Source organism: Rhodofomes roseus, assembly GCF_022264815.1.
Source record: "Rhodofomes roseus strain CIRM-BRFM 1785 chromosome Unknown C8Q71scaffold_21, whole genome shotgun sequence".
In the NCBI taxonomy this organism is placed as follows: domain Eukaryota; kingdom Fungi; phylum Basidiomycota; class Agaricomycetes; order Polyporales; family Fomitopsidaceae; genus Rhodofomes; species Rhodofomes roseus.
The window spans coordinates 186,493-209,565 of NW_025952977.1; the positions used below are offsets into that span (position 1 = coordinate 186,493).

The window sequence follows — 23,073 nt, forward strand, 5'->3', positions numbered from 1 at the left end:
CATCCAACAGTGCGCGCCCTCAAAGACATAGCCCCTCCCGTTCCCTGGTCCCTGGTGATGTGCTTGCTTCCCACCGCGCTGATTCGCCCCTCGAGCAGCGAAGCTAATCCATGCGGGTTCTCGCGCCCGCATTCCCAGCCCGTCATCGCCTGCGCGGATCCGACGCATATATAATCGTCGGCTTCCTTCCTCTCCGCCCGTGTTCTCGCGCTCACTGCCCTCACCAGCATGCTCGCCCCCCTTTTGGTGCTCCCTCTCGCGCTCGCGGCCCAGCTCCCGCTCGCCGGGGCCGCCACGACCCTCCCGCTGTCGCCTGTTTCCGGTCGCTCAGGCGCCTACTTGCAGGGCGCGCCAGACGCGGGTCGTGCTCGCGTCGTGCATATGAAGGAGCGCGCCGCCCACGTTGCGGGATATGCTGCAGGCTCGACGACGATACCCGCATCGAATCTTGCGTATGTGCAATACACGGCAAGCATTGGTGTAGGAAGCCCGCCGACGTACTACAACATCGTCGTGGATACTGGGAGCTCGAATACATTTGTGGGGTAAGTCTTATTTATTTCTGGGAGACTGAAGGGCTTCGGGATGCGGTTAGGGTCTATCTTGCTATTCAGGTGGGGGAGTTTGGGAACGCCGACTCTATAGGCGAAAGATCGAAGCATTGGCCTTGTTCCTGTCAGGAATCGCCCCAGCGTGAACGGCCTCTCTGGCTTGTACCCATATTACGGAGAAGGGTTCATTTTCCGCGTACATGGGTGATCTCACCACCCAGAAACAACAGTTGCTCTGCGGTGGTCCAGAGATCGGTCGCACGAGCGGTGATTGACAGCGGCGATATAGCACAGGCATACCGTATGTGAAGACAAGCTCCAGCATTCCGACTGGCCAGGAAGTCAACGTCACGTATGGGTCCGGCTTCTTCTCCGGCTACGAATGTACGTTCTCCTTCCTGCCCAGCACACCAAAACTCACCACACCAATAGATCTCGACCAAGTGACGATCGCGCCGGACCTCGTCATCACGAACCAGAGCATCGGCGACGCGCTCGAGTACGCCGATTTCGAGGGCGTGGACGGTATCATCGGCGTCGGGCCTATCGACCTCACAGTCGGCACGCTCTATCCCGCCGAAGACGCGGAGATCCCGACGGTGATGGACAACGCGCTTGCGCAGGGGCTCATCCCCACGGAGGTCTTGGGCGTCAGCTTTGCTCCGGCGACCGGCTACAACGACACCAGTGCGTCTGATGTATCCCGGGTGGTCTTTCTCGACCTGTTGACATGGCTTGGCTCGTGCAGACGGCGCGCTTACGTTCGGAGGTGTGGATGAGAGCCTGTACGAGGGCGACATCACATACACGCCCGTGACGACGACCTACCCTTCGAACTACTACTGGGGCATCAACGTCACCGGCGCGACGTACGGCGAGACGACGGTCATCCCGGGCAGCTACGCGGGCATCGTCGACACGGGCACGACGCGTAAGTCGTCTGGCTCTGCATTCCGTGCGGGCGGTCCAGTGACCCTAACCCGGCCCTCGTACCAACCCCTCTTCATGATTGCGCGATAGTAGTGGCTGACGCGCGCGCTGGCAGTGATCTACATCGCGGACGACTGGTACCAGACATACCAGGACTCAATCCCAGGCGCGTACTACGACGGGAACAACACGGGGCTCATCGTCATCCCATTTGAGTCCATCCCCTTCATGCAGCCCTTCACCGTCTACGTCTCCGGTACGTGCCCCCTCTCCCCGCGCTCCCTGTTCGGCTACTGACTCAGTTCCGTGGGTGGCATAGGCGAGCCATTTGTCCTCGACGTAGAGGCTCAGCTCCTGCCCATATGGCAGAACACGGCGTGGGGTGCGGAGCCGAACCTGCAGTACGGCTACATCGGTCCGATCGGCTCGCCCAGTGGAGAAGGGCTCGACTTCATCCTCGGCCAGAAGTTCATGGAGAGGTTCTACGCTGTGAGTCAGAGCAGCCAGGATCTCGTTGGGCGGTGGCTAATCGAGTGGGTAAACCGGACTAGGTGTTCGACACGCCGAACTCGCGTGTTGGGTTTGCGTATTCGTGAGTTGTCGACTGTATCCGGCTTTTCTCGCGGACAACTAGCTGACGCGAGCTTGCAGGGACCATACTTACTGAGAAGACAAAAGGAATTAATGGACTAGCGAACAGAAGGACGGACTTGGCGCCGAGTTGCATGTATCTGCTGTGAATGCTATGCATGTCGTCGACAACGGATGTCTTACTGACCGAGAGCTCCTCAACACGGCGAGTTGCCAACAGGAGCCTAGATGAGTCAAGCGTCAGACACCTCCCAAGGGACCTCTACGAGGCGATGGCATCATGCTATCAGAGCGTTGGTCAATGCTTGCGGTAGCTCTCACACAAGCTTCTACCACGTATGGCCGGTTCGTAGGTAAGTACTAGGTGGGTCTCGGGCTGTGTGAGTCTGACACTCTGAGTCCTGACTGCCATCTCGTCGCGGCGATCCTGTTTCTTCGCGTCACCTGATCTGACAGGATCGACGGTCGATGCATTGCATACTGACAGTGATAGATTGTATCATAGGTGCGCTCTCTACTTGCTCGTACAGGAGAGCTGCTCATTCAGTGGGTCCCTTGCATGCAGGCGGTGTCAGTTTGGATTTGGCAGTGGGCACGTACTCCAGAACTGGCATGTAAGTACTGCGGCAGCAGACGCCTCGGCCTCGCTGTAGCCGCATCACCCGGGACTTGCCCGGGACGATCTTTTGCGCGGCCCGCAACGCATCATCTTCGTGAGTTCGACGGACACAGAGCCTATTCCTGGCAGCACCGCTGGAGGAGATCGTCCTCATTCCAGTGCTGCTAAATATGGAGCGTGGACTTCCGTATGCAGTACCAGCTCATCAGGCGCCCCGTCGATCTGATTATCGGATGCTTGCCACCGATTTGCGTCTCATATTCCACCCCACATTGTCATCAACTGGAAAGCCATGACAGGCCAAAATACTCTCCTACTAATTGACTGGAATAGCGAATTTACAGCCTGTCCATGTACACTCAAGTACTGGCTCCCAATTTACCCTCTCGTCCTGGGCGCCGAGACGACCACATGGACAGTCTCGATCGAACCTCCCCTGGCTGTTATGTCGACGCGGACCCTGTCAGGCTGTATGCTGACTGACTCACTTGGCAGCTGACTGGCTCGATATCTGGTTCCGCGCGTACCAGCATCACATATATAAGCATATAGGCTGGATTAATGTGATCTTCGCTGCCAACACTACTTATCTCCATACATCCACGCTGTCTGTTGCTTCATCTCGCGAGGATACTTATATACATACCATCGTTGTGTGTCTCGCTCGAACCTCAGCAAGATGGCACTCCCGGACACCGACGTTATCATCTTCTACGACATCCCGGGCACCGTTCCCGGCTCGGCCTGGTCGCCCAACACCTGGAAGACGCGGTGCGTAGTCTGATCCTCGCTCGAGTCAGCCATTACCGGTCACTGAGACACGCGTCATAACCCAGATTCGCTCTCAACTACAAGGGTCTTCCGTACCGCACGGAATGGGTCGAGTACCCCGACATCGCCACGGTGCTCCCCTCCCTCGGAGTTGAGCCTTCCACAGACTCGACGCCCTACACCCTCCCCGCGATCTACGATCCGCGTACGCGCAAGACGATCATGGACTCCAACAAGATCTCCCTGTACCTGGACGAGACCTACCCCGACACCCCCGTGCTCCTATCCGCGGAGACGCGTGTCTTCCAGACCGCCTTCGAGCACGCGTTCCGCTCGACGCTGCACAGTAAGCTCATGCCGCTCATCATGTACCGCATCGCCGCCACGGCGCTCAACCCGCCGAGCTCGAAATACTTCTTCGAGACACGCGAGAAGGCCTTGGGAGTCAAGCTCGAGGAGCTCAGCCCGCCTGGCTCAGCGAAGCGCACGGAGCTCTGGGTGGAGGCGGAGAAGGGGTTCACCATTGCGGCGTCGTGGTTCGAGGCGGCTGGAGACGGGAGGTTGCTGTTGAGCGGCGACGGCAAGGTGACCCATGCGGACACTTATGTCGCGGGCTGCTTGATCTTTGTGCGCCTCATTTGTGGGCCGGAGAGCGAGGATTGGAAGCGCGTCGAGGGCTTGAATGGGGGGTTTTGGAAGCGCTACTTGGCCGCCTTTGAGAAGTGGGCGGATACAAGCCGCTAAGAACTGCGGCAGTAGAACCAGGACGAACGTCCGTTATGTACATATAGATCCGCAATCTTGTTCGAACGGACCGGGATGGATTGTCTTGTCATAGCCCTCGATGACAAGTTCGCACAAGCATTGATGTATCCGAGGGTCACAGAAGAAAAGGACATCCATCTGGCCGAGTGGCATGCCAAAGGAAGGCAGCGAACTTCCATAAGGCGCGTATCGAATATACTGCAGGCTATCAGACCTTGATCTTAGCGGCCATCACGGAGTACTAATACGCGTACGTCGAAGTGCGTACGATGGTCTAAGTACTGACGCGCTCAACCCCCGCTTACCGTTACCCGCTAGTCCGAGGATGAAGGTCTCGCGCCACGCGCCTCAGCCACATCGCGTCTCCGGATATTCCACGGCGCTGTCTAGCTCAATTCTTGCGCAATTGGTTCATAAGGCCCGTTTATTCGTTCCAGGCATCAACACCAGCATAGTGAAGATGTCACCGAGGCGATACACACACAAGAACGCGCGCGAGGCCAATTCCAGAGTCGGAGGCCGTAAGCGCTCGTGCCAGCTGGCGGCGCGGCACACGGCGTTCGATGCTTCCAACAGAGTGCATTTCATGGACACGGTTTGGCAATGTGCTCTCAAATTTGGGGGACTCTTGTCGTGGGTACAGTACTCAGTACAGTAGGCAGCCCGTGCTTCTATAACATTTTATTAGTAGGATATGGAATATATTTTGTTCGGTGACAACACCCGCAGCCAAAGTGGTATTAGTACTATAGCTAGTAGTGGACAGAAGAGGAGGCACGCATCGAGCTAAATTGAGGCCACACTTTTCATTGTGTACATACCCTACTACGGATGCCCTACTGGTAAGTACCACCTCTTCCAACTTCCCTAGGTCCGGTAGCTTCTGTGATGATCTACAAAGGCACATGCAGTACAGTCTCGTAGGCCAAGCCCAATCTTGATATCACCCCGCTCACCTCTACCACCACCGCAGCAGACCACAGCTCGTAACATCCGAATGTTCCACCAGGATCGCCTCAAACTCCCAATACACGTCTCGTTCGAACGCCGTGTGCCGCGCCGCCAGCTGGCACGAGCGCTTACGGCCTCCGACTCTGGAATTGGCCTCGCGCGCGTTCTTGTGTGTGTATCGCCTCGGTGACATCTTCACTATGCTGGTGTTGATGCCTGGAACGAATAAACGGGCCTTATGAACCAATTGCGCAAGAATTGAGCTAGACAGCGCCGTGGAATATCCGGAGACGCGATGTGGCTGAGGCGCGTGGCGCGAGACCTTCATCCTCGGACTAGCGGGTAACGGTACCCGCTCTGTGACGGTGGTACTCTTCACCGAAACAGGCCTATGGCCAGTGCGATACAGGCGTCTTTCCCTTGCGCTACGATATCTTCAATACGTGCTGCTCCAGCGCCCTGCGCTGCCCCTTGCGGCTTTGGCCGAGGCTCGAACCGGTCCCAGTACAGTTCGATATCACTGCACCGCTCACGACGGAACTCACGGAGGGCTGCCTTGAGGAACTGCGACTGTCACTTGTCAGCCACCTCAAACAGCAGTTCAAGTTGGCAGATTCACACCGACTCACTATGCTCAAGGCGCGCCCCCATCAACGGGCCACGCTTGAGCGGCGAGCATACCTCACCATCTCCGACCGAGAGCAGCGTTTTGCCCTATGTCGGCTGCTGGTGTCGGATTCCCCTTTGGCCGTCGAGGTACTGCGCCGCCGAACGCCACCGGTGCCCCGTGAACAACGAACATGCAGGTTCTGCGAACTACAAGGATCAGTGGAAGACGAAATACATGTGCTGTTACTATGCCCATCAGAACAGTTGCGACAATCCCGGGAGCAATTCATGGCAACAGCGTTCGCCCGCCAGCCGCTATGGCGGATAACTTGAAGCTGGGAACGCATGAACGCTTTCTGGTGGACTGTGTGGGAGACGAGAACATAGTAGTGGCTCACCTCGCCAAGCACACACATACGGTCTTCCAGCTTTGCGAGACTGTCCCCATGGTCGTGGTCGCCCCCGAGGAGCAAGCCCAGACAGAGGCCTAGCCCGGCGCTCGGCCCCTCCCCAGTGCGATTGCAGTCAAATTGCAGTCTGACTTCAGACGCTCCGCTAGGCTTGACAGGTGCGTGAGCCCTTGCACGTCAAGTGGTATGCCGCTAAGCGTTCCTATCATCAAAGTGGGGCGGTGTTTGCGCGACCTGCTGACTGGGCTAGCGCTGCTGAACGCCTGCTATATAGTGAGTACTAGGTTAATATGCACTAGGACGTACTTACTGCAGTTGCCGTGCACCCGCTGCGCCTGGCTACTCGACTTCGTCCTCTGTGCTTCATCGGGCCCTCGCGAGATGACGCTCCCGGATACCGACATCATCATCTTCTACGACATTTATGGCAACGTTCCGGGCTCGTCCTGGTCGCCCAACACTTGGAAGACGCGGTGCGTAGGCACTGGTACCCGACAAATAATATGTCCTCACCAATCACGCTTCATCGCAGACTCGCCCTCAACTACAAGGGTCTCCCCTACCGCACAGAATGGGTTGAGTACCCCGAACTGACTCCCCTGCTCTCCTCTCTCGGGGTTCAGCCCTCCGAGTCCGCTGCCTCGCCGCCCTACACCCTCCCAGCGATCTACGACCCCCGCACGCGCAAAGCGATAATGGACTCCTACAAGATCGCGCTGTACCTCGACTCGACCTACCCCGACACACCCGCGCTCGTGCGCGCGGAGACCCGCGTCTTCCACGCCGCGTTCGAGCACGCATTCGATATGGTGCTGCGCCGCCATCTCAGGCCGCTCGTCTTGCACCGTGCCGCCGCGGTGCTCAGCCCGCCGAGCGCGAAGTACTTCCTCGAGACGCGCGAGAAGGCACTGGGGTTCAAGCTCGAGGAACTGAGTCCGCCCGGCTCGGCGAAGCGCGTGCAGGATTGGGCGGAGGTGGAGAAGGGGTTCAGCGTCGTGGCGTCGTGGTTCGAGGCGGCCGGAGACGGGAGGTTGCTGTTGAGCGGCGATGGCACGCTGACCCACGCGGATACTCATGTTGCGGGGTGTCTGATGTGGCTTCGCCTCGTTTTTGGGCCGGAAAGCGAGGACTGGAGACGTGTGGAGGGTCTCAACGGGGGCTTTTGGAAGCGCTACCTGGCTGGCTTTGCGAAGTGGATGGATACAAGCCGCTGAGAAACCCCGATGATAAGTGAACCCAGTGAGACACAAGCCTACTAGCATCATATCATGCATGTACATAAGGATTTGCAACGTGAGCTCGATTGTTCTACATAAGTTAGGCACAATCAGTATATCACTCCATGTCATGCAGTCCATCGCGAAGTGCCATTGCCATGGCAATAGGCCCGAGAGGGAGGGTTCACGACTGCTGACCGAACTGCCAAGGCTGATGATGCTTGGTAAGTATATAGGGAGTACCAGGTTCAGATGTCCTAGGACGTACCCAACACCTTCGCCGTGCATTTGTCGCATCGAACATCACCTCATCGCCTGACCTTCATTGATTCTGGCGAAATGACGCTTCCAGACACCGACAGAATCATTCTCTACGATATCCCCAGCAGCGTGCCAGGCGCAGCCTGGTCGGCCGGCCCTTGGAAAACGCGGTGCGTAGGCAGCGATCCGTACTTTCAACCTGAATAAGACTGACGGATCATCACAGATTCGCCCTCAACTACAAGGACATCCCATACCGTACGCAGTGGGTTGAGTATCCGGACATCGCACCCCTCCTCAGCGCTCTCGGAGTCAAGCCCAACCCATCATCCTCTTCGGGCCCGATTCCAGTCCCAGCCTACACGCTCCCTGCGATCTACGATCCGCGCACGCAAAGAACGATCATGGACTCCTACCAAATTGCCATCTACCTCGACGAGACGTATCCCGAAACGCCCGCGATCCTCCCGCCCGAGACACGCGTCTTCCAGACCGCTTTCCAGCACGCACTCGGCAACGTGTTGCATTACAAGGTCGTCCCTGTGTTCCTCCACCAGGTATCGAAGGCACTGAACCCGCGGAGCCGGGAGTACTTCATTGAGACGCGCGAGGGGTTTATGGGACGCACGCTTGAGGATCTCAGCCCGCCGCCCGGTTCGGCGGAGCACGCGGAACGGTGGGCGGATATCGAGAAGGCGTTCGGTGTTGTTACTTCGTGGATCGAGTCGGCTGGCGATGGAAGGCTGCTGCTGGGCGGCGGGGGTCCGGATGGAGAGAACGGGAAGGTAACCCATGCAGACACGGACCTCGCTGGCCTCTTGGTCATGACGCGCCTGGTATTCGGAGCGGACAGCCAGGAATGGAAGCTCATCGAGGGGTTCAATGGTGGTCGTTGGAAGCGCTACGATGCCTATTTCAAGTTTGAGAGAGTCTTTGAAGGGCAGACGGCAGCGACTACTTGATAAGGAGAACCTCTCTTGACGACAGTGCGGCCCAAGTGCGGCCGCACGCCGGATGTATGACTACATAGAGTCCATCTGTACTATATGGTCTTCGAGCAGCAATCCGCGTAGCAGCAATCAACTGATCAGGGCATTCAAGTTTTACATACACATAGGGAGAGCGTCTTGTAAGTTGAGTGGCGGCATGGTCGTAAGGACTCGAGAGATGGAAGAGACCTATACGTGGAAGGTCAGCCTTACAGGATGCGTAGCAGGTAGTACTATCATACTGTAGAGTCAAATACTTGGTAGACTTGAGGCTGTCTATCATCAGAGTACTACGTCGGATAGCACACGATGGCTCAACTTGAAGGTCGGCTCCGGGCTCATACCACTGAACAGTCACCACTCGGGACTTTACGACATGTTCTGACTCGGCTTTATGACGAGCGACAGTAGTACTGTCTTCACGGCACCGTGAAGTTTGCAAAGAAGCTGCGATCACAGGCTGGCAGAGCTACTGAAGATACGCGGCTTTGAACCCGGTGAGTGTCGAACAATTTCTTCAGAACGTCTCCCGGTCGGCTGACAATTGTTTGTGTGATCTGGATTGTTCTGGGATCAATCAATAGGTCACTACACGTCAAGTAATGTATTGCGAAGCCTGTCCATGAATCACACCGGGCGGTGATCCTGCCGACTGAAGAGGCAGCGATGTCTGGTATATAGTGAGCACCAGGTTCATATATCATAGAACGTACTCACCGTATTCGCCGCGTGTCTGTCGCGTCGAGCATCGCCTCATCTCCTGAGCTTCGTTGGCTGCTTGCGGAATGACGCTTCCGGACACCGACAAGCTTGTTTTCTATGATATACGCAACAGCGTGCCAGGCTGCGCCTGGTCGCCCAACACTTGGAAGACGCGGTGCGTAGGCAGCTGTGTATACCTTCACGTTGAGGTTCAGGCTTATGCATCATCACAGACTTGCCCTCAACCACAAGGGCATACCATACCGCACGGAGTGGGTCGAGTATCCGGACATCGCACCCCTCCTCAGCGCTGTCAAAGTTGAGCCGAACCCACCATCTTCGGGCCCGATCCCAGTCCAAGCCTACACCCTCCCTGCGATCTACGATCCGCGCACGCAAAAAACGATCATGGACTCCTACAAGATCGCCCTCTACCTCGACGAGACGTATCCCGACACGCCCGCGCTCCTCCCGCCTGAGTCGCGCGTCTTCCAGACCTCCTTCCAGCACGCCCTGGGCGACGTGTTGCACACCAGGGTCGTGCCTCTGCTCCTCCACCAGATCGCGAAGCCGCTGAACCCACGGAGCCGGGACTACTTCATTGAGACGCGCGAGGCTTTCTTGGGATGCAAGCTTGAAGAGCTCAGCCCGCCCGGTTCGGAAAAGAACGCGGCACAGTGGGTGGCTATGGAGAAGGCGTTCGGCGTCGTTGCGTCGTGGATCGAGTCGGCTGGCGACGGGAGACTGCTGCTGAGCGGCGGGGGCCCGGATGGGGAGGACGGGAAGGTGACCCATGCAGACACGGACCTCGCTGGGGTTTTGATCGCGATGCGCGTCCTGCTCGGAGTGGATAGCAAAGAATGGGAACGCATAGAGGGTTTTGATGGTGGGCGTTGGAAGCGCTACCTGACCTGTTTCAAGTTCGAGAAATGAGTAGACGACAGTGACCAGTTACTCAATAGTAAAGACGGGTGCCGCATGTACGACTAGAGCACTCGACTGGCCACCCGTGTGGCAGGAATTAAATGGCTTTCAAGCAAAGGGCAAGTAGCAGGGTTGTGATGTGAGAAGACGAAAGAGGGATGCCGAAGATGGTAAGTGACTTTCCAATTGTAGAGTAGAAGCCCGATTGGATCGCGCCACGTCTCTGATAAGAAGTCGCGCTGCAAGCCCATTTTCATCTTCATTCTGTCTCACCTTGGCTTGTTCTATGCGCATGTGTGCTAGAGGCGGTTGATCTCAACATCCAGGTCTACCGAGTTCAGCATAACCGCGCACAATATCGCTCGAATATTCTGAGTGGCTTGCGTCTTGACCAAGTCTCAGTAAGTTGCTTACGATTCGAGGCCCTTCCGAATACCGCGAACACCTACCACGCGCTGCTATCAACTGTGTCAATCGCATTATGAAGGAAGCGTCGCTGACTGAGCCGCTTGCTGAGTGCTGACTGAGCCCCAGCGACTGGGACGTGCGTATACTTATATCGCTTGATGCTACGCACGGCGAATAATACTCGTGCCAGACTGCAACACAGTTCCTGTTGAGATGGCCACTTCAGAGACAGACGTCATCATTCTCTATGACATTCCAAGCACAGTCCCAGGCAATGCCTGGTCAGCTAACACCTGGAAAACTCGGTGAGCCGGATGTTTTTGCTTTCTTACAACAGCCTCGTCTTCAACTCACCTCGCATCACGGCTCAGTTTCGCGCTGAACTACAAGGGCATCCCCTACCGTACCCAATGGGTCGAATACCCCGACATCGCACCCCTGCTCACCTCGCTCGGAGTGTCGCCTAACACGCCCTCGACTTGGACGTTCCCCTACACCCTCCCTGCGATCTACGACCCACGCACCCGCACGGTCCTCATGGACTCAATCAAGATCGCCCGCTACCTCGACGAGACTTACCCCGACACTCCCGCTGTACTGCCCTCCGAGACGCGCGTCCTCCAGCACGCCTTCCAGCCCTCGCTCTTCAGCACCGTGCACGAGAAGCTCGTCCCGCTCGTCCTCGCCCCCTGCATCGAGAAGCTGAACCCGCCTAGCGCACTGTACTTCCGCGAGACGCGCGAGGTCCTCTTGGGGTGCAAGGTCGAGGCAATCAGCCCGCCCGAGAAGCGCGCGGAGCAGTGGGCTGCGCTCGAGAAGGGCTTCAGCGTCCTAGCGTCGTGGTTCGAAGCTGCCGGGGACGGCAGGCTGTTGCTCAGCGGCGGGGGTCCGGCTGGGGACGCAAGTCGCGTTAGCCATGCGGATATCAGCATCGCTGGTATTCTGATTTGGGTGCGCATCATACTCGAAGAGGAAAGCGAGGAATGGCGGCGCATCGAGAGCTTTGATGGAGGACGCTGGAAACGTTACTTGGGATTCTTCGAGCAATGGGCGGATATCAGTCGCTAAATGCCCAGGCAACTGTGTCGATGGAGAACATGTGTACTTGCGGCCTCAGAGCTGCGAATGAATATCCCGGTATGTATCACTGCCTGTGTAGTTCCTCACGCACGTATCGAAGCATGTGGACTGTTATTGAGTGTGGTCGGAGGGCTCGAACTCCCGCATCGCACTGGAAAGATTGTACAGCAGCTTGTTCACAGTCCATGATGCACGCGCTAACATTGTTCTGACCATGTCCCCTGATTGTGGGGTTGTCGTCCGTCCGGCGGTAATGTTTATTTTTAGAGCTTGACCCGTGTCTACAACACTACGGTTACGACACTCGAACGCCAGGTACGTCCGACATCGAGTCACTGCGTTTCGCCCCGCTGATATCGATCCTAGCTGTACACTTCGTGGATCACGTCGCATTCACTGCCTTGCATCGACGTATCGACTGGTCCGTCCGCACATGCCACCGGCGTACAGCACAACCATGCGTGCGAACACCTGACCTACACGATCTGTAACAACGGGAGAGGCATCTTCTCACAGAGGCCGCAACTACGCATAGAGGATGCAAACCACACAAGGGGAAATCGTCCACTTCGGATCAGGACGGTGTAATTCTCAAGATGATGAACTCTATCGTGGCCGCTCGCGGAGCGGCCTGTGCAGTCTGCGCTGACGTTTCGACAGGGGACGCTCTACACAGATGTACAGGTGTGTGGACACAAGAGCGAAGAGCCACATCGTCCAGCGTATCGGACGAATCGGACCCGCCCATGGACTAATGAATCTGAATTGGACCCTTCAAAGTCAACCACAAGGGGGCATGATCATGATGCGGCTCGCGATCTGGCACAGCCAGGGCAGTCTTCGATCATCCAACAGTGTACGTTTGTCCGAATGCGCTTGAGTCGGATGCATCATCAGCGAGCGCTGACTGCAGTCCGTCAGATACGCCGTGAAGCTCAGGGTGTTCCCATGAACGTGTCAAGCATGCTTGTCAGGAGCCGCCCAGCAGTCGCTCGCCAGCGACGTCAGTCATAATAGAGAGTCGCTCTGTGGAGAGGGCACCGTTTCAACTTCTGCGCAGCGCCCAGTGGCTGAGCGTCAGGAGGTGGCTCGCATTGCTCTAAATAGGACATCGTCAGTAGAAAGCATTGTACTGCAATCTACCACGGAACGCCGCGCTGCTGCCGAAGTGTGAGTAACGCCATCATTCTATCCTTTTTGACAGCACTGGGAGGCCGGACGTGCCCGGGGCGAACCTGTGTGCGCTCGGTCGTATTGCGTATGCATTGGTCGAACGGAAATGTTATGTAGATGTCACCAACGGCACTGCCGCACACCCTCCTCTGCGTAGCAGACTATATATAAACCCTTGGAATGCGAGCCAGGTTCTTCAGCCCTCAGTTGACCTGTGCGAGCCTCGCTTCCAAGCTCAAGTACCGGATAGTGAGTGCTTCCTCCTCTACATTGTAGGCTTCAATGTGCTAACGACGATGGCCAGCTTGACTTGTTTATTTGCTTTACATTTCGTCACGACCCCTTGCTCTTTCTCTAGTTACACCTTCACGACCTTCCCTAACTCTCCTCGAACCCATTACGATCACGATTAACATGCGTTCCTACACCATCCTCGCTGTCGCCGCCTCCGTCGCTGCCCCCGCTCTTGTCGCGTATGTGGTCATTGCGTGATAACCCTCCGAGATGCTCATTCACTCATTCTGCTGCAGTGCCGCCCCCGTTCAACAGGGCAGCGATGCTCTCTCCATCAGCAAGGTCTTCAACATCGGCTCCGACATCGCCAACGCCTACTCGAGCTACAAGCAGAACAAGCAGAACAAGGGCAAGCGGTGGGTTGATCAGTCCACCTACATCGAGCCTTATTTCTGACGACGATCCTGACAGTGACGACGAGTTCTTCGAGCTCCTTGCCCGTGAGGCCGCAAGCCAGGATTCGCCCTCTAAGACCGGCGGTGAGGAACCACAGGCTCACCAGGTTGGCGTCCACGCCGCTGCCCCCGGGCCCGAGCACGAGGGCGCGGAGCACGGTGCCGCGCACTCACAGCTCCACACCGGCGAGCACGCCGGTCTACGCGCGAGCAAGCAAACGCACCGGGTCGGCAAGCACGCAGGCCAGCGCGCACACCGCACCGGCAAGCACACCGGCCAGCGCACTCACAGGTACGGCAAGTCCGGCCAGGGCAGGCGCACCGGACGTAAGGGCCTCCAGGCGCACAAGGGCATGCACGCCCACACTGGCGAGACCGCCGCGCACGAGCACGCGCATGCGGGCTTGCACGCCGCACACCGCACCGGGGCGCACCCCGACGCCGCCGAGCACTCGCCCGAGGCTCACACCGGCGTGCGCCCGCCCGAGACTCAGAGCCCGGGCGCGACGCAGCACGAGGCGCGCGGGCGGATCGAGAAGGCCTCGGGCGTCGTCGGGCTCGTGAACGACGCGGCGAACGCGGCGCAGAACGCGCACGCGGCGTGGGACAGCTTCAAGCAGCACCACCGGCGGGGCAAGTTCCACACGGCGGGCAAGGCGCTGGGCCTCGCGAACGACGCGGCGAACGCGGCGAGCAGCGTGCACGGCGCGTGGGACAGCTTCAAGCAGCACCACCGCCGGGGCAAGATCCACAAGGCTGGCAAGGCGATTGGCCTTGTGAACGACGCTGCGAACGCGGCGAGCAGCGTTGGCCAGGCGTGGCAGTCGTTCCACGGCCGTGAGGAATCCCCGTACGAGTTCCTGTGAGTAGCATGGTTGCTCAGATCAAAGGATGTACACTGACGAGGGTTCCTCTGATAGGTATGAGCGTGACTATGAGCTCGACGACCTCGAGTAAGCGCGAGCGTACCTGGACTTTGAGAGACACCCACCCTCCTCCACCCTCTACCCCTGATCGTGATGATCTTTATGACCGAGCTTACGGTGTAACTAGCTGAACGACTTTGACGAAATAGCACTAGCTGAGGGCTCGCATATACTTGGTGCGGTTGACTGAGGCAAGACCCCACAACGTTTGTTTCGTAGCAGGAAAGCCGCAAGTACTGTCCACACACCGCGGAAACTGAGACAATCGAGACGATACACTGTCTAGATAGTCAACAACTGTAGACATTGACGCTATGACAAGGGATTATACTAGTTTTCTACAAAGCTGTACAAGGTATGTACGCGTGTCTAGCTTAAAGATACATCAAGTCCATTACTTCGTAAACAATCCATCAAGAAAAATGAGAAGACGGCACCTCCTTGAAGCTCTCAATGGTACGGATGCCACACCAACTCCCCCACCCTCCCCACTGGCCTCCTCGGCAACCCATCACCACCCACATTTTCTCCAGCAGGGTTCTGCCCGAGGACCTCTCCCTGCTTCATCAGCGCGTCCGACGCGATCGCGCCCTTGCCCACCAGGCCCTGCCACGCCGCGCCGCCCTGGCCAACAACCTCCTGCCCCGCTGCCAGGCGCGCCTTCTCCGCCTCCCACGCCTGCGTCGCTTTCCTCCCTACGGGCTCCTCGCCCTCCTTGCTTGCTGCGGCGGGAGCGGTGTCTCGCGCGCCTTTCCCCTGGTTGCCGCTGCGTCCCACCACCGCGCGCTTCATCGTCTTGTATCCCTCGCCTCGCAGGAAGTCCCCCACTGCGCCAAGCGCCAGCTCCATCACCTTCTTTGCAGAGACCTTCAGGCCTGTTAGCTCGCTAATCCGCTGCGGGAGGATGAGGAAGACGTCCGAGAATGACGGGTGCGTCGCGCCCGCTGCGGAGGCGTTGAGTGTAGATCAGTTTTGGAGGCAAGACACGTACGGATAGTGTATACGTGCGGCGGGTCCTTGACGGTGCGCGCAACTTGCTCTTTGAAGATGGCATATTCGCGCCCGACGGCGAACTCTTCCGAGTTGACGACTAGTAGAGGATGCGGGATTGTTCCTTGCCACGGCGCGACGCCTAGGCATTTGTAGTATGAGTATGTGCATACATGCGCATGTGGACAGATTACTCACGTTGTGTTGCAGGGTCGAACACTATAATACCGTCGAAGTTGAACTCGTTTCGTGCTGAGACAACGAGCTGTCTCGCCGCGTCATTTCCCCGAGAGTATGACAAGTGAAGCAGCACGTACCGCAGCTGTCCCTCCTAGACTGTGACCCGCCATGACGGGCGTCTCGAAATCCACAGCATCATCCCAGCGTTTCCAGTCAAAGGCCTGCGCGGTTGTAACACCAGGGGCTTGTATCGGATCGGAATACCTGCAACCGCTCAGCATCCTCCCAACGCACAACTCCCATCCAACTCACCGTATGATATCCTCTCCGGACGCCATCCGACCCACAACACGTATCGCCTCACTGATCTCCGCCGCACGCAAGTCCAGCTGTGCGCCTCGGAGCGTGGTGTCGTCCGTCGGCTGAGTTTCCAAGTCGGGCCACTCAAGGTCGGACCACTCGAGCCAATCGACGTTCTTCGTGTTGCCCTTGTCGTCCGTGATCTTGCTGCTCGGGCTCGTGCCGTCGCGGTGCTCGAGTGCGGCGACGACGTACCCACGGCTTGCGAGCTCGCCGCAGATTTGGGAGTACATCAGGCGTGAGCAGCCGACGCCATGACTGAAGATGACGAGCGGCCATTTGCCGCGATTCTCGGGTGTTGGCGGGTTGGAGGTGCTGCTGTCTGCAGGCTTGGGCGGTGAGGCGGCGGGTGGGCGGAGGAGAGGCGCGTCTTTGTGTGCGGGGAAGGTTGTGCCCCAGATAGCAGCCGCCGCCATAGGCCACGTAAAGGCGCGATACCAGTTGTTTGGTGTGCGCTTCGCCATTTGGAGGAAGCCGTCTATCGTCTGGCCGAGTCTATCGAATCTTAGTTTGCGTCGAGACCACAACATAGCCTGACTTTACAGTACCTCGGAAACCAAACGACTCTGTCGTGTTTGCGCTTGCCTCCGTGCGCGTCAGCGGGGTAGAACAAGCTGAACATAACAGTATCCATGACGAGCCCGCGCTGGCCCTTGAGGGTAGGGTCGTTCTCGGCATGGCGACGCTTGAGGTTGCGGTGGATGAAATTGCCAAAGGTCTGGCGGGTGACGGGGACCTCGACGTCGATGACGCCGACTTCGTAGGGCCCGCTGTACTCGGGGAGGGTGCGCGAGAGGAGGGCACCGAAAGGAGAGCCGGAGGAGGGAGCTTTGCGGATGACGGGTGCTTCAGCGGAGCCCGCGCCTGGGATGAGGGATGTCGGCTTGTTTACCTTTGGCTTCGCGCTCGTGGCTGGTGGTACAGGCGCATCAGTGCTAGTCATGGCGGACGTCTACAGGCAGAGAAGATATGGGACATGGCAAGCAAGGCAGTATGTTTATAGCAGGCGGTGGTGCAACTGCAGGGGCAGGGACGCTGCAGTATGACGTCACAGCGCCCGGCAAGTTAGGCTAGCCTCTTGCCTTTTGGGGTCAGTATCCGCCGCACGACCGCCACCCGGCCGTGCTCACGGCACGCCTTCAACTGAGCGAACTACCTGTGCCAGTCAAAAATCAAACACATAAAGTGAAGCTGCAGCACTGGAAGCTGGCAGAGCAGAAGGATGGGCGGCCGCGATGGTTACGGTGTGCATCCTGCCTTTTATACTGAGTACGGGACTGGCCGATCGCCCAGACATGATGACAGGATGCATGTTCCATGACATACAACGCACTTGGAACAGCGAGCGACGTCACGGCCATCCACTCCACTCGCCAGTCCGCGTACAGTCGTCGCTCGAAGGGAAGATTGAGCGCCGAATCCGGGGCTGCCATTGCCAAAGCCCGACGACGAGTGCAAGAACTTTACCATTCGAAGATATCGTATGTACATTCTCGCAGGGGCTCAGTCTGGATCAGAATGGTGATTTGTTGTATGATTGTTTTTTCTGTGGCTTTGTTCATTTACTAACGTACAGCACTAGCTATCCTTGAATTGTCTGTTGCCCGCAACTTTGTGTCACAGATACACTCCAAAAACATAATCCCCCAATCCAATGTCGACAGGCGAGTGTGGTCTCTGCACCTGCTCACTCTCCTCTGCAGTGTGTCCCTGCTCCGAGAAGCGGTCCAGCGGCGCGCCAGGCGTGAGCGGGAAGTCGCGCAGCTCCAACTCGCTCGGGCTCACCACCGGGTCCTCCGCAGAGTCAACCCACGGCAGTACAGGCCGACGCGCACCAGGCGTGATCGGGAAGTCGCGAATGAGCAGTTCGAGCGGGTCGACGACGGGGTCCTGGCTAACCATCTCCACGCCCGGCGTGAACGGCGAGTCGTCCAGCATGTACCGCGCCTCGGTGAAGTTGTTCGCGACGATTGGCGGGAACACGACCGCCTCGGGCGTAGCGCCCCTCGGCGCGCGGGGGCTGAGCAGCAGCCCAAACCCAAGCCCGAACCGAAGCCCGAGCTCGTACTCGCCCGCGAGTACTGCGCACGGCTCGGGCAGGAACCGCGCGATAGCGAGCGGCCGCTGAGAGAAGTAGGCGGGCATCCTCCGTACGCTCGGCCTGCGCGCGAGCGCGGCGGCGGCCGCGATGGACATTGGCGCGATGGGCGAGGGCGGCGTCGTGCGGATGCCCTGCACAGCGGTGCGAGGCGCTGGCTCGCCGTCGACGTCGCCTTCCTCCTCATGGAAGTACGAGACTTGGAGCTGCGCGAGGGCGACTGCTATGGGCGAGTAGGCGTCCTCGTAGGCGAGGTCCGCCTCAGGCTCCGGCTGTGGTGAATGTGACCGCGGCGGCGGCACCCAGTCCCGCTGGAATATCTGGGGGAGCGGGGACTTGAGGGGCGTGCCCTGCACGCTCGGCGGGAACAGCTCCGCCGGGAGACCGAGCCCGATGAGGGGCTTCATCTCTGCCGTCGCTCTCAGCATTTTCCAGATAGGGCTCAACAGGGATGGAATTCTCACCTGGACGTCTTGCGGAGCTCACGCGTGCATCTGCGCGCGCTCTGGCGCTGGAGACCGCTGCCAGCAGCGCGGGGTTGACCGGACGGCTCGAAGGAGCCGGCGGCGAAGGCAGGCCTTCTGGCTCGTATCCCTCGTAACTAGGGATCCACGCCTTAGCGAACTGCGCATGTTTCATTAGCGGGCTCGAACTGGAAGCAGTGTGAGGATGACTTACCCTGCCATTGGGGAAGAGCCGCGAGGCACTCCCTGGACCAGCCAGGGTGGCGACGCGAGTGAAGCTCGAGGTAGATGCCATGATGTGTCAAAATGCAGTTAAGTCAGAAGTAATGCGGTGTGTGATGAGGGAGCCATGGCGGGAGACGAGGGCCTTATATACGTCTCTGCAGGAGGCGGATGGATGGGCGCGGATGCTGCCAGTGTCCCGCTGCCAGTGTAGGTACCGTCTCCGAGTGTAGGGTGAGAGCCATCCGCCGAGGCTAGACCTTTACGTATCCGTATCCGCGAAGCAGTCGTTCCGAGCCCTCCGCTTGATTTTCTCAGATTCACTACTGTTCACGACATTCAAGGCATGTTACCATTCAGAAGCCTCAGCCGCCTACCATCATGTCAGTATAAGTTTCATGTGAGGAGTTAGTCACCTGAATTATTCTACGTATGTGCCACCCAAACACGCGGCAATTGGAGCTTGGAACCGAAATATGGCCGAGCCGAGGTTGGTTCAGACTCGAATATTGCGGAGCGCGGACTCAAGTAGTTGGAAGGAAAAACATTCTTCCGATCGCGATTGCAGTTCTATCCACCGCGTCGCGGAAGCATTCCCAATTAAGCCACATCGGAACAACTCACGGTTCGGATTGTCCCCCGGGCGCCGACCGCTCTGTCTTTGACAGAGCAACAGTTGTTCGATGGTTTGTGATTATTTAGAAGATATGCGTAATTCTACAATCAATAGCCTTGTACTTTACAACGCGTCAGAGCCTGGGAGCGCTCTAGCTATGACGGTTACTACAGGACTGTCGCCCGTAGTTCTACAGCTGGAAACAAAAAATCATTGAGTGGAAAATACCCACAGCCGTCTAAAATAATGAGACGGATCCGGCCAGTCCGAGCTTCCACCGCTCACAGCACGACTTCGTACACATAGTCAGCCAGCAGCCCAGCCACCGTAAGGTACCCGATTGATGCGTTGGCCTACGTTATTATAACGTCAACAGCATATCATTAAGTTAACAGAGTGATGCACTTACCTTGATAATCTTAATACCATCCTGGGTTTCGAAATTGTCCGTCGTCACCAGCTGCCAGAGCAGCCCGAGTGCCGGGTAGCCGACCGCGATCGCGTAGTACAGCGGGCCCTGGTGGTTCGCGTATCCGGCGTACGCGAGGCATCCCACAAACGCGGCGCAGAAGAGGGAGAGTATGGGGCGGATGTAGTCGCCGAAGAGGATGGCGCATGAGTAGACGCCGAACTCCTTGTCGAACTTCTTGTCAGGCGATGCGTAGACGGTGTCGAAGTGGACGGCCCAGCTGCACGACCGGTCAGTTTCATAAAGGAGGGGGCCTGAAGGGGAGGATACTAACCATGTCATGCCGAGGGATAGCGACCCTACGACCGACCAGTCGACGGTGTGGTTGACGGCATACCACCCAACGATCGCGTTCCAGGCACAGTTGACCCCTGGAGCAGGTGAGTCCGCTGTGTGCGCGCGTGGTGCTCATTCACGCTTACCCAAAACCAATTGGGGCCAATTGGTGAAACGCTTCGATAGAGGATAAATCGGTGCGACCGTGAAAAACACCATCGCCCCGAGTGTCATTCTGTCAAAGCCGACATGCCCGGAGTGAGCGACAAGTAGTATAGGCAAACACATCGACCACTGACGTGCCACTCCCGAGGTACGACATCGTTGCGAAGTAGCCGAGGGCAGGAATCTCCATCAAAAGGAGCGCAGCAGGGACAGTTATCTCTCCGCTGGCAATTGGCCGCGTCTTTGTCCGCTCTGCCGGGAGTCATGAGCTCCTCTTCATTGCAATACTAGACCAATCGCTCAGGAACGCACCAACGTGTTTGTCAATGTCTCGGTCGCAGATGTCGTTCCATATGCATCCGGCGCTGTGGGCGAACGTGCAGGCGACGGCGTGAACGAGCGCATGTACGGCGACCGTCCGAGGCGGAAGGCTGAGACGGTATGCGCTCATCAGCAGCGCCCACACTAGGGAAATGTCAGTCTCTTTGGCTGCAACTGGCCCAATTGAGAGTGCGTGCGGCTAGCTTACTGGCAGGGAACCAGACGAGATCGCCTCCAGTCGGCCATACGTGCATGCGAGTCAACCGCCAGTAGAGCTTGCAATCGGCTCCCACCTTGGGGGCAGGCTGAGCGGGAGTAGTTGACTTGGACTTGAGAGTAGCTTTGTTGTCGGACATGAGGATTGCGGGTAGGATCTACTGCTACAGTAGCAATGAGTATTTTGCGGGTGTTCTGGCTGTGGTTTATATATCTCGATGCTGGATTCTTGATTCTTGACAGTGACACTGGTCTGCAGCCTGACCCCACAACCATTACTGACAAGACACCAGGTATCATGCCTGATCTGTCAATCAACGTAACTTTGTGGGCGCAGGTCGGTAGTTCCTCAACACACGCGCTGGACTCCCTGCGTCGGCGGGAAGAACACAGCCAAAAACGATTCGGATGCCGCGCGCGCCATGACGCTTGACGCGAAATAGCAACGTGCTATGGAGAGATTGTCAATAGGAAATAGTGGGGGCGCACCAAGATTAGCCCACCACATCAGGTACCTGGCTATTCAGCCTCCTTGAGCGTGCAACTGACAAATATAATCAATGCGTGAGATCGGTAGAATTTGGAGCTGTCCGGAAGCCTTCCCTTGAGGTGTCTAGCTTGATAACAGGATGACAGCAGCAGATACTGTCGTATTGCGGGCCCCGGTCCTACAGTGATTGCATAAGCGTGTCTAGTGACATCGCCCATTGACAAGAGATTATTTGGGCTGTGAGCGCACGGACACCGTGGTGAAGAAGGACGAATCAATCGTACACGCTCTGAGAAACGTAGCATCTCGTGCCACATTATATGTCAGTGATCCGCGGAAGGCCGACCGTGGTATAGGATAGTATGTTGCACTCCGTAGAGCCAGAATCAAGACTGCCTTGAATCTGAGTCCTGACGCTATAGTATCGTTAGGGTCAGATAGGGTCAGACAGTAGTGTAAACGCTGAACATGATGGCACTTACTTGTAGTTCTCCAATGGGCTTCAGGGCGACGCCATGTCGAACCTTCTGAACCACAACTATTCCGATGGAACCGACGTTGACTACCTCGCCGGTCACGGTAGTAGCCCGGTCAACATGGTATACATCACTGAAGACGGGGTTGAATGTGGGTAAGCCCAACCACTAACCTTCGATGCGGCAGAACGACCGTAAGCAGTGAGCCGAATTGATTGAAGTTGAACACAAGGATCCCTTGCTCGAAGAGCAAGGCTCTCCCAGGTCGAAAATGTCGCCCCCCTTTCTGCACTTGTTGTTGCATGTTTGTTTCGCGACATGTGGTGTGGACATGTGTGCGCATGACGCACCTTGGTTGTCCGCTAGTCCCAATCCGCACGACGCGGCTCAGCCACATTGACGGGCCTGCGCGCAGCGCGGCGGGTTTCGTTGTGACGGTGCGTATGAAAGCATTTTTCATTATTTATAGAAGTCGTGTTCTGTAGTCCCTAGGTGCGTCGTATGTTTCGCTAGAAGGTGCAGCGACGCATCGAAGGTTTGGCTACGGCACCGTACTTAGGCGCGTCGTACGCCCTGCGGGAGGGAGGGGCACCACATCGACAGGCGGTGCCGCGCTCACGGTGCCTCCCAAATTGAACTCGCTTGACCGGCCTTCGCGCGCGAGGCAGCGCCGTCTGCGGCCCTTGTGTCTCTCTTTGGCAACGCAACAGCGGCGACACCAATCTCGCATCAGCTGTGCAACATTGAGTTTCCATTTGTTAGTAGTGTCGCTACTCATTAGTAGTCTTGTACATGAGCGAAGAGATCGTGGTCAATTGACCCGTAATGGAGCTAGTAGTATGTGTACATTACAAGACGAGCGGCGGAGAGTGTGCTCACAGAAATACAAAGGTCTCATTGCACACTCTCGGGGGATCATGAACGTTGAACGCGCACCCGCACATGCACAACACGAGCAAGGTTAGCACGCCAGCACTGGCGGCACTTCGAGTTCGATAAGCACATGCATTTGTTTTGCGTCCGAAGGCACCCCAAGGCACGTGCCCGACACGCTTCCCCATTGATGACGGGCGCTTGCTGTGCTCTCCGCTCGCATTGGCAGCGCGAGCCGTCCTTGTTCTGCTTGAGTCTCCATCCTCGGCGTCCCTCGACCGCCAAACACCC

At 57.6% G+C, this 23,073-nt stretch overlaps 10 protein-coding genes across 10 annotated transcripts; 8 read left to right on the top strand and 2 right to left on the bottom strand.

Moving 5' to 3' along the window:
• Window positions 1-107: 107 nt before the first annotated feature.
• Window positions 108-2,259, top strand: C8Q71DRAFT_256924 (acid protease). Its single transcript, XM_047917336.1, has 8 exons — window positions 108-545; window positions 841-935; window positions 984-1,238; window positions 1,300-1,482; window positions 1,597-1,737; window positions 1,801-1,970; window positions 2,033-2,073; window positions 2,133-2,259. Exons 1-8 carry the CDS (start codon window positions 229-231, stop codon window positions 2,146-2,148), a joined length of 1,218 nt encoding a protein of 405 aa, XP_047775435.1. The 5' UTR covers window positions 108-228; the 3' UTR covers window positions 2,149-2,259.
• An 849-nt stretch (window positions 2,260-3,108) lies between these two features.
• Window positions 3,109-4,345, top strand: C8Q71DRAFT_256926 (uncharacterized protein). The gene is made up of 2 exons (XM_047917337.1): window positions 3,109-3,462; window positions 3,528-4,345. Exons 1-2 carry the CDS (start codon window positions 3,371-3,373, stop codon window positions 4,204-4,206), a joined length of 771 nt encoding a protein of 256 aa, XP_047775436.1. The 5' UTR covers window positions 3,109-3,370; the 3' UTR covers window positions 4,207-4,345.
• Window positions 4,346-5,479: 1,134 nt separating this feature from the next.
• C8Q71DRAFT_776826 (uncharacterized protein) lies at window positions 5,480-6,288 on the top strand. Its single transcript, XM_047924674.1, has 2 exons — window positions 5,480-6,122; window positions 6,186-6,288. The coding sequence occupies exon 1, from the start codon at window positions 5,570-5,572 to the stop codon at window positions 6,113-6,115; it is 546 nt and encodes a 181-aa protein (XP_047775437.1). The 5' UTR covers window positions 5,480-5,569; the 3' UTR covers window positions 6,116-6,122; window positions 6,186-6,288.
• A 334-nt stretch (window positions 6,289-6,622) lies between these two features.
• On the top strand, window positions 6,623-7,516 carry C8Q71DRAFT_776830 (uncharacterized protein). Its single transcript, XM_047924675.1, has one exon. It carries the CDS (start codon window positions 6,701-6,703, stop codon window positions 7,409-7,411), a length of 711 nt encoding a protein of 236 aa, XP_047775438.1. The 5' UTR covers window positions 6,623-6,700; the 3' UTR covers window positions 7,412-7,516.
• Window positions 7,517-8,788, top strand: C8Q71DRAFT_776831 (uncharacterized protein). The gene is made up of 3 exons (XM_047924676.1): window positions 7,517-7,625; window positions 7,683-7,844; window positions 7,901-8,788. Exons 2-3 carry the CDS (start codon window positions 7,754-7,756, stop codon window positions 8,635-8,637), a joined length of 828 nt encoding a protein of 275 aa, XP_047775439.1. The 5' UTR covers window positions 7,517-7,625; window positions 7,683-7,753; the 3' UTR covers window positions 8,638-8,788.
• Window positions 8,789-9,247: 459 nt separating this feature from the next.
• On the top strand, window positions 9,248-10,444 carry C8Q71DRAFT_776835 (uncharacterized protein). The gene is made up of 2 exons (XM_047924677.1): window positions 9,248-9,541; window positions 9,600-10,444. The coding sequence occupies exons 1-2, from the start codon at window positions 9,450-9,452 to the stop codon at window positions 10,297-10,299; spliced, it is 792 nt and encodes a 263-aa protein (XP_047775440.1). The 5' UTR covers window positions 9,248-9,449; the 3' UTR covers window positions 10,300-10,444.
• Window positions 10,445-10,558: 114 nt separating this feature from the next.
• On the top strand, window positions 10,559-11,962 carry C8Q71DRAFT_824058 (uncharacterized protein). Its single transcript, XM_047926253.1, has 3 exons — window positions 10,559-10,834; window positions 10,889-11,003; window positions 11,070-11,962. The coding sequence occupies exons 2-3, from the start codon at window positions 10,912-10,914 to the stop codon at window positions 11,764-11,766; spliced, it is 789 nt and encodes a 262-aa protein (XP_047775441.1). The 5' UTR covers window positions 10,559-10,834; window positions 10,889-10,911; the 3' UTR covers window positions 11,767-11,962.
• Window positions 11,963-13,135: 1,173 nt separating this feature from the next.
• C8Q71DRAFT_850243 (uncharacterized protein) lies at window positions 13,136-14,506 on the top strand (the record flags this gene model as incomplete). The annotated part of the gene is made up of 4 exons (XM_047926725.1): window positions 13,136-13,200; window positions 13,256-13,424; window positions 13,482-13,601; window positions 13,657-14,506. Exons 2-4 carry the CDS (start codon window positions 13,366-13,368, stop codon window positions 14,504-14,506), a joined length of 1,029 nt encoding a protein of 342 aa, XP_047775442.1. The 5' UTR covers window positions 13,136-13,200; window positions 13,256-13,365.
• Window positions 14,507-15,016: 510 nt separating this feature from the next.
• On the bottom strand, window positions 15,017-17,039 carry C8Q71DRAFT_860914 (the record flags this gene model as incomplete). The annotated part of the gene is made up of 6 exons (XM_047927839.1): window positions 15,017-15,510; window positions 15,558-15,698; window positions 15,755-15,821; window positions 15,874-16,000; window positions 16,049-16,591; window positions 16,645-17,039. 6 exons carry the CDS (start codon window positions 17,037-17,039, stop codon window positions 15,017-15,019), a joined length of 1,767 nt encoding a protein of 588 aa, XP_047775443.1.
• A 2,706-nt stretch (window positions 17,040-19,745) lies between these two features.
• Window positions 19,746-21,272, bottom strand: C8Q71DRAFT_257236 (UbiA prenyltransferase). Its single transcript, XM_047917338.1, has 7 exons — window positions 20,936-21,272; window positions 20,719-20,871; window positions 20,541-20,658; window positions 20,388-20,476; window positions 20,240-20,336; window positions 19,906-20,185; window positions 19,746-19,849 (listed from the first exon to the last, which is right to left on the bottom strand). Exons 1-7 carry the CDS (start codon window positions 21,081-21,083, stop codon window positions 19,778-19,780), a joined length of 957 nt encoding a protein of 318 aa, XP_047775444.1. The 5' UTR covers window positions 21,084-21,272; the 3' UTR covers window positions 19,746-19,777.
• Between the last annotated feature and the right edge of the window lie 1,801 nt (window positions 21,273-23,073).

Excerpts from the sequence above, each read along its gene's own strand:
- C8Q71DRAFT_776830 (XM_047924675.1), top strand. The coding sequence starts at position 6,701 with ATGTCCTCACCAATCACGCTTCATCGCAGACTCGCCCTCAACTACAAG.
- C8Q71DRAFT_824058 (XM_047926253.1), top strand. The coding sequence starts at position 10,912 with ATGGCCACTTCAGAGACAGACGTCATCATTCTCTATGACATTCCAAGC. Across the intron at positions 11,004-11,069 it reads GCTAACACCTGGAAAACTCG|TTTCGCGCTGAACTACAAGG; the intron begins GTGAGCCGGATG and ends ATCACGGCTCAG.
- C8Q71DRAFT_257236 (XM_047917338.1), bottom strand. The coding sequence starts at position 21,083 with ATGTCCGACAACAAAGCTACTCTCAAGTCCAAGTCAACTACTCCCGCT. Across the intron at positions 20,337-20,387 it reads TTGGCCCCAATTGGTTTTGG|GGGTCAACTGTGCCTGGAAC; the intron begins GTAAGCGTGAAT and ends CACCTGCTCCAG. Across the intron at positions 20,186-20,239 it reads CTATCCCTCGGCATGACATG|CTGGGCCGTCCACTTCGACA; the intron begins GTTAGTATCCTC and ends CCGGTCGTGCAG.
- C8Q71DRAFT_256926 (XM_047917337.1), top strand. The coding sequence starts at position 3,371 with ATGGCACTCCCGGACACCGACGTTATCATCTTCTACGACATCCCGGGC. Across the intron at positions 3,463-3,527 it reads CCCAACACCTGGAAGACGCG|ATTCGCTCTCAACTACAAGG; the intron begins GTGCGTAGTCTG and ends GTCATAACCCAG.
- C8Q71DRAFT_776831 (XM_047924676.1), top strand. The coding sequence starts at position 7,754 with ATGACGCTTCCAGACACCGACAGAATCATTCTCTACGATATCCCCAGC. Across the intron at positions 7,845-7,900 it reads GGCCGGCCCTTGGAAAACGC|GATTCGCCCTCAACTACAAG; the intron begins GGTGCGTAGGCA and ends CGGATCATCACA.
- C8Q71DRAFT_776826 (XM_047924674.1), top strand. The coding sequence starts at position 5,570 with ATGGCCAGTGCGATACAGGCGTCTTTCCCTTGCGCTACGATATCTTCA.
- C8Q71DRAFT_256924 (XM_047917336.1), top strand. The coding sequence starts at position 229 with ATGCTCGCCCCCCTTTTGGTGCTCCCTCTCGCGCTCGCGGCCCAGCTC. Across the intron at positions 1,239-1,299 it reads GACCGGCTACAACGACACCA|ACGGCGCGCTTACGTTCGGA; the intron begins GTGCGTCTGATG and ends TGGCTCGTGCAG. Across the intron at positions 1,483-1,596 it reads CGTCGACACGGGCACGACGC|TGATCTACATCGCGGACGAC; the intron begins GTAAGTCGTCTG and ends GCGCGCTGGCAG.
- C8Q71DRAFT_776835 (XM_047924677.1), top strand. The coding sequence starts at position 9,450 with ATGACGCTTCCGGACACCGACAAGCTTGTTTTCTATGATATACGCAAC. Across the intron at positions 9,542-9,599 it reads CCCAACACTTGGAAGACGCG|ACTTGCCCTCAACCACAAGG; the intron begins GTGCGTAGGCAG and ends GCATCATCACAG.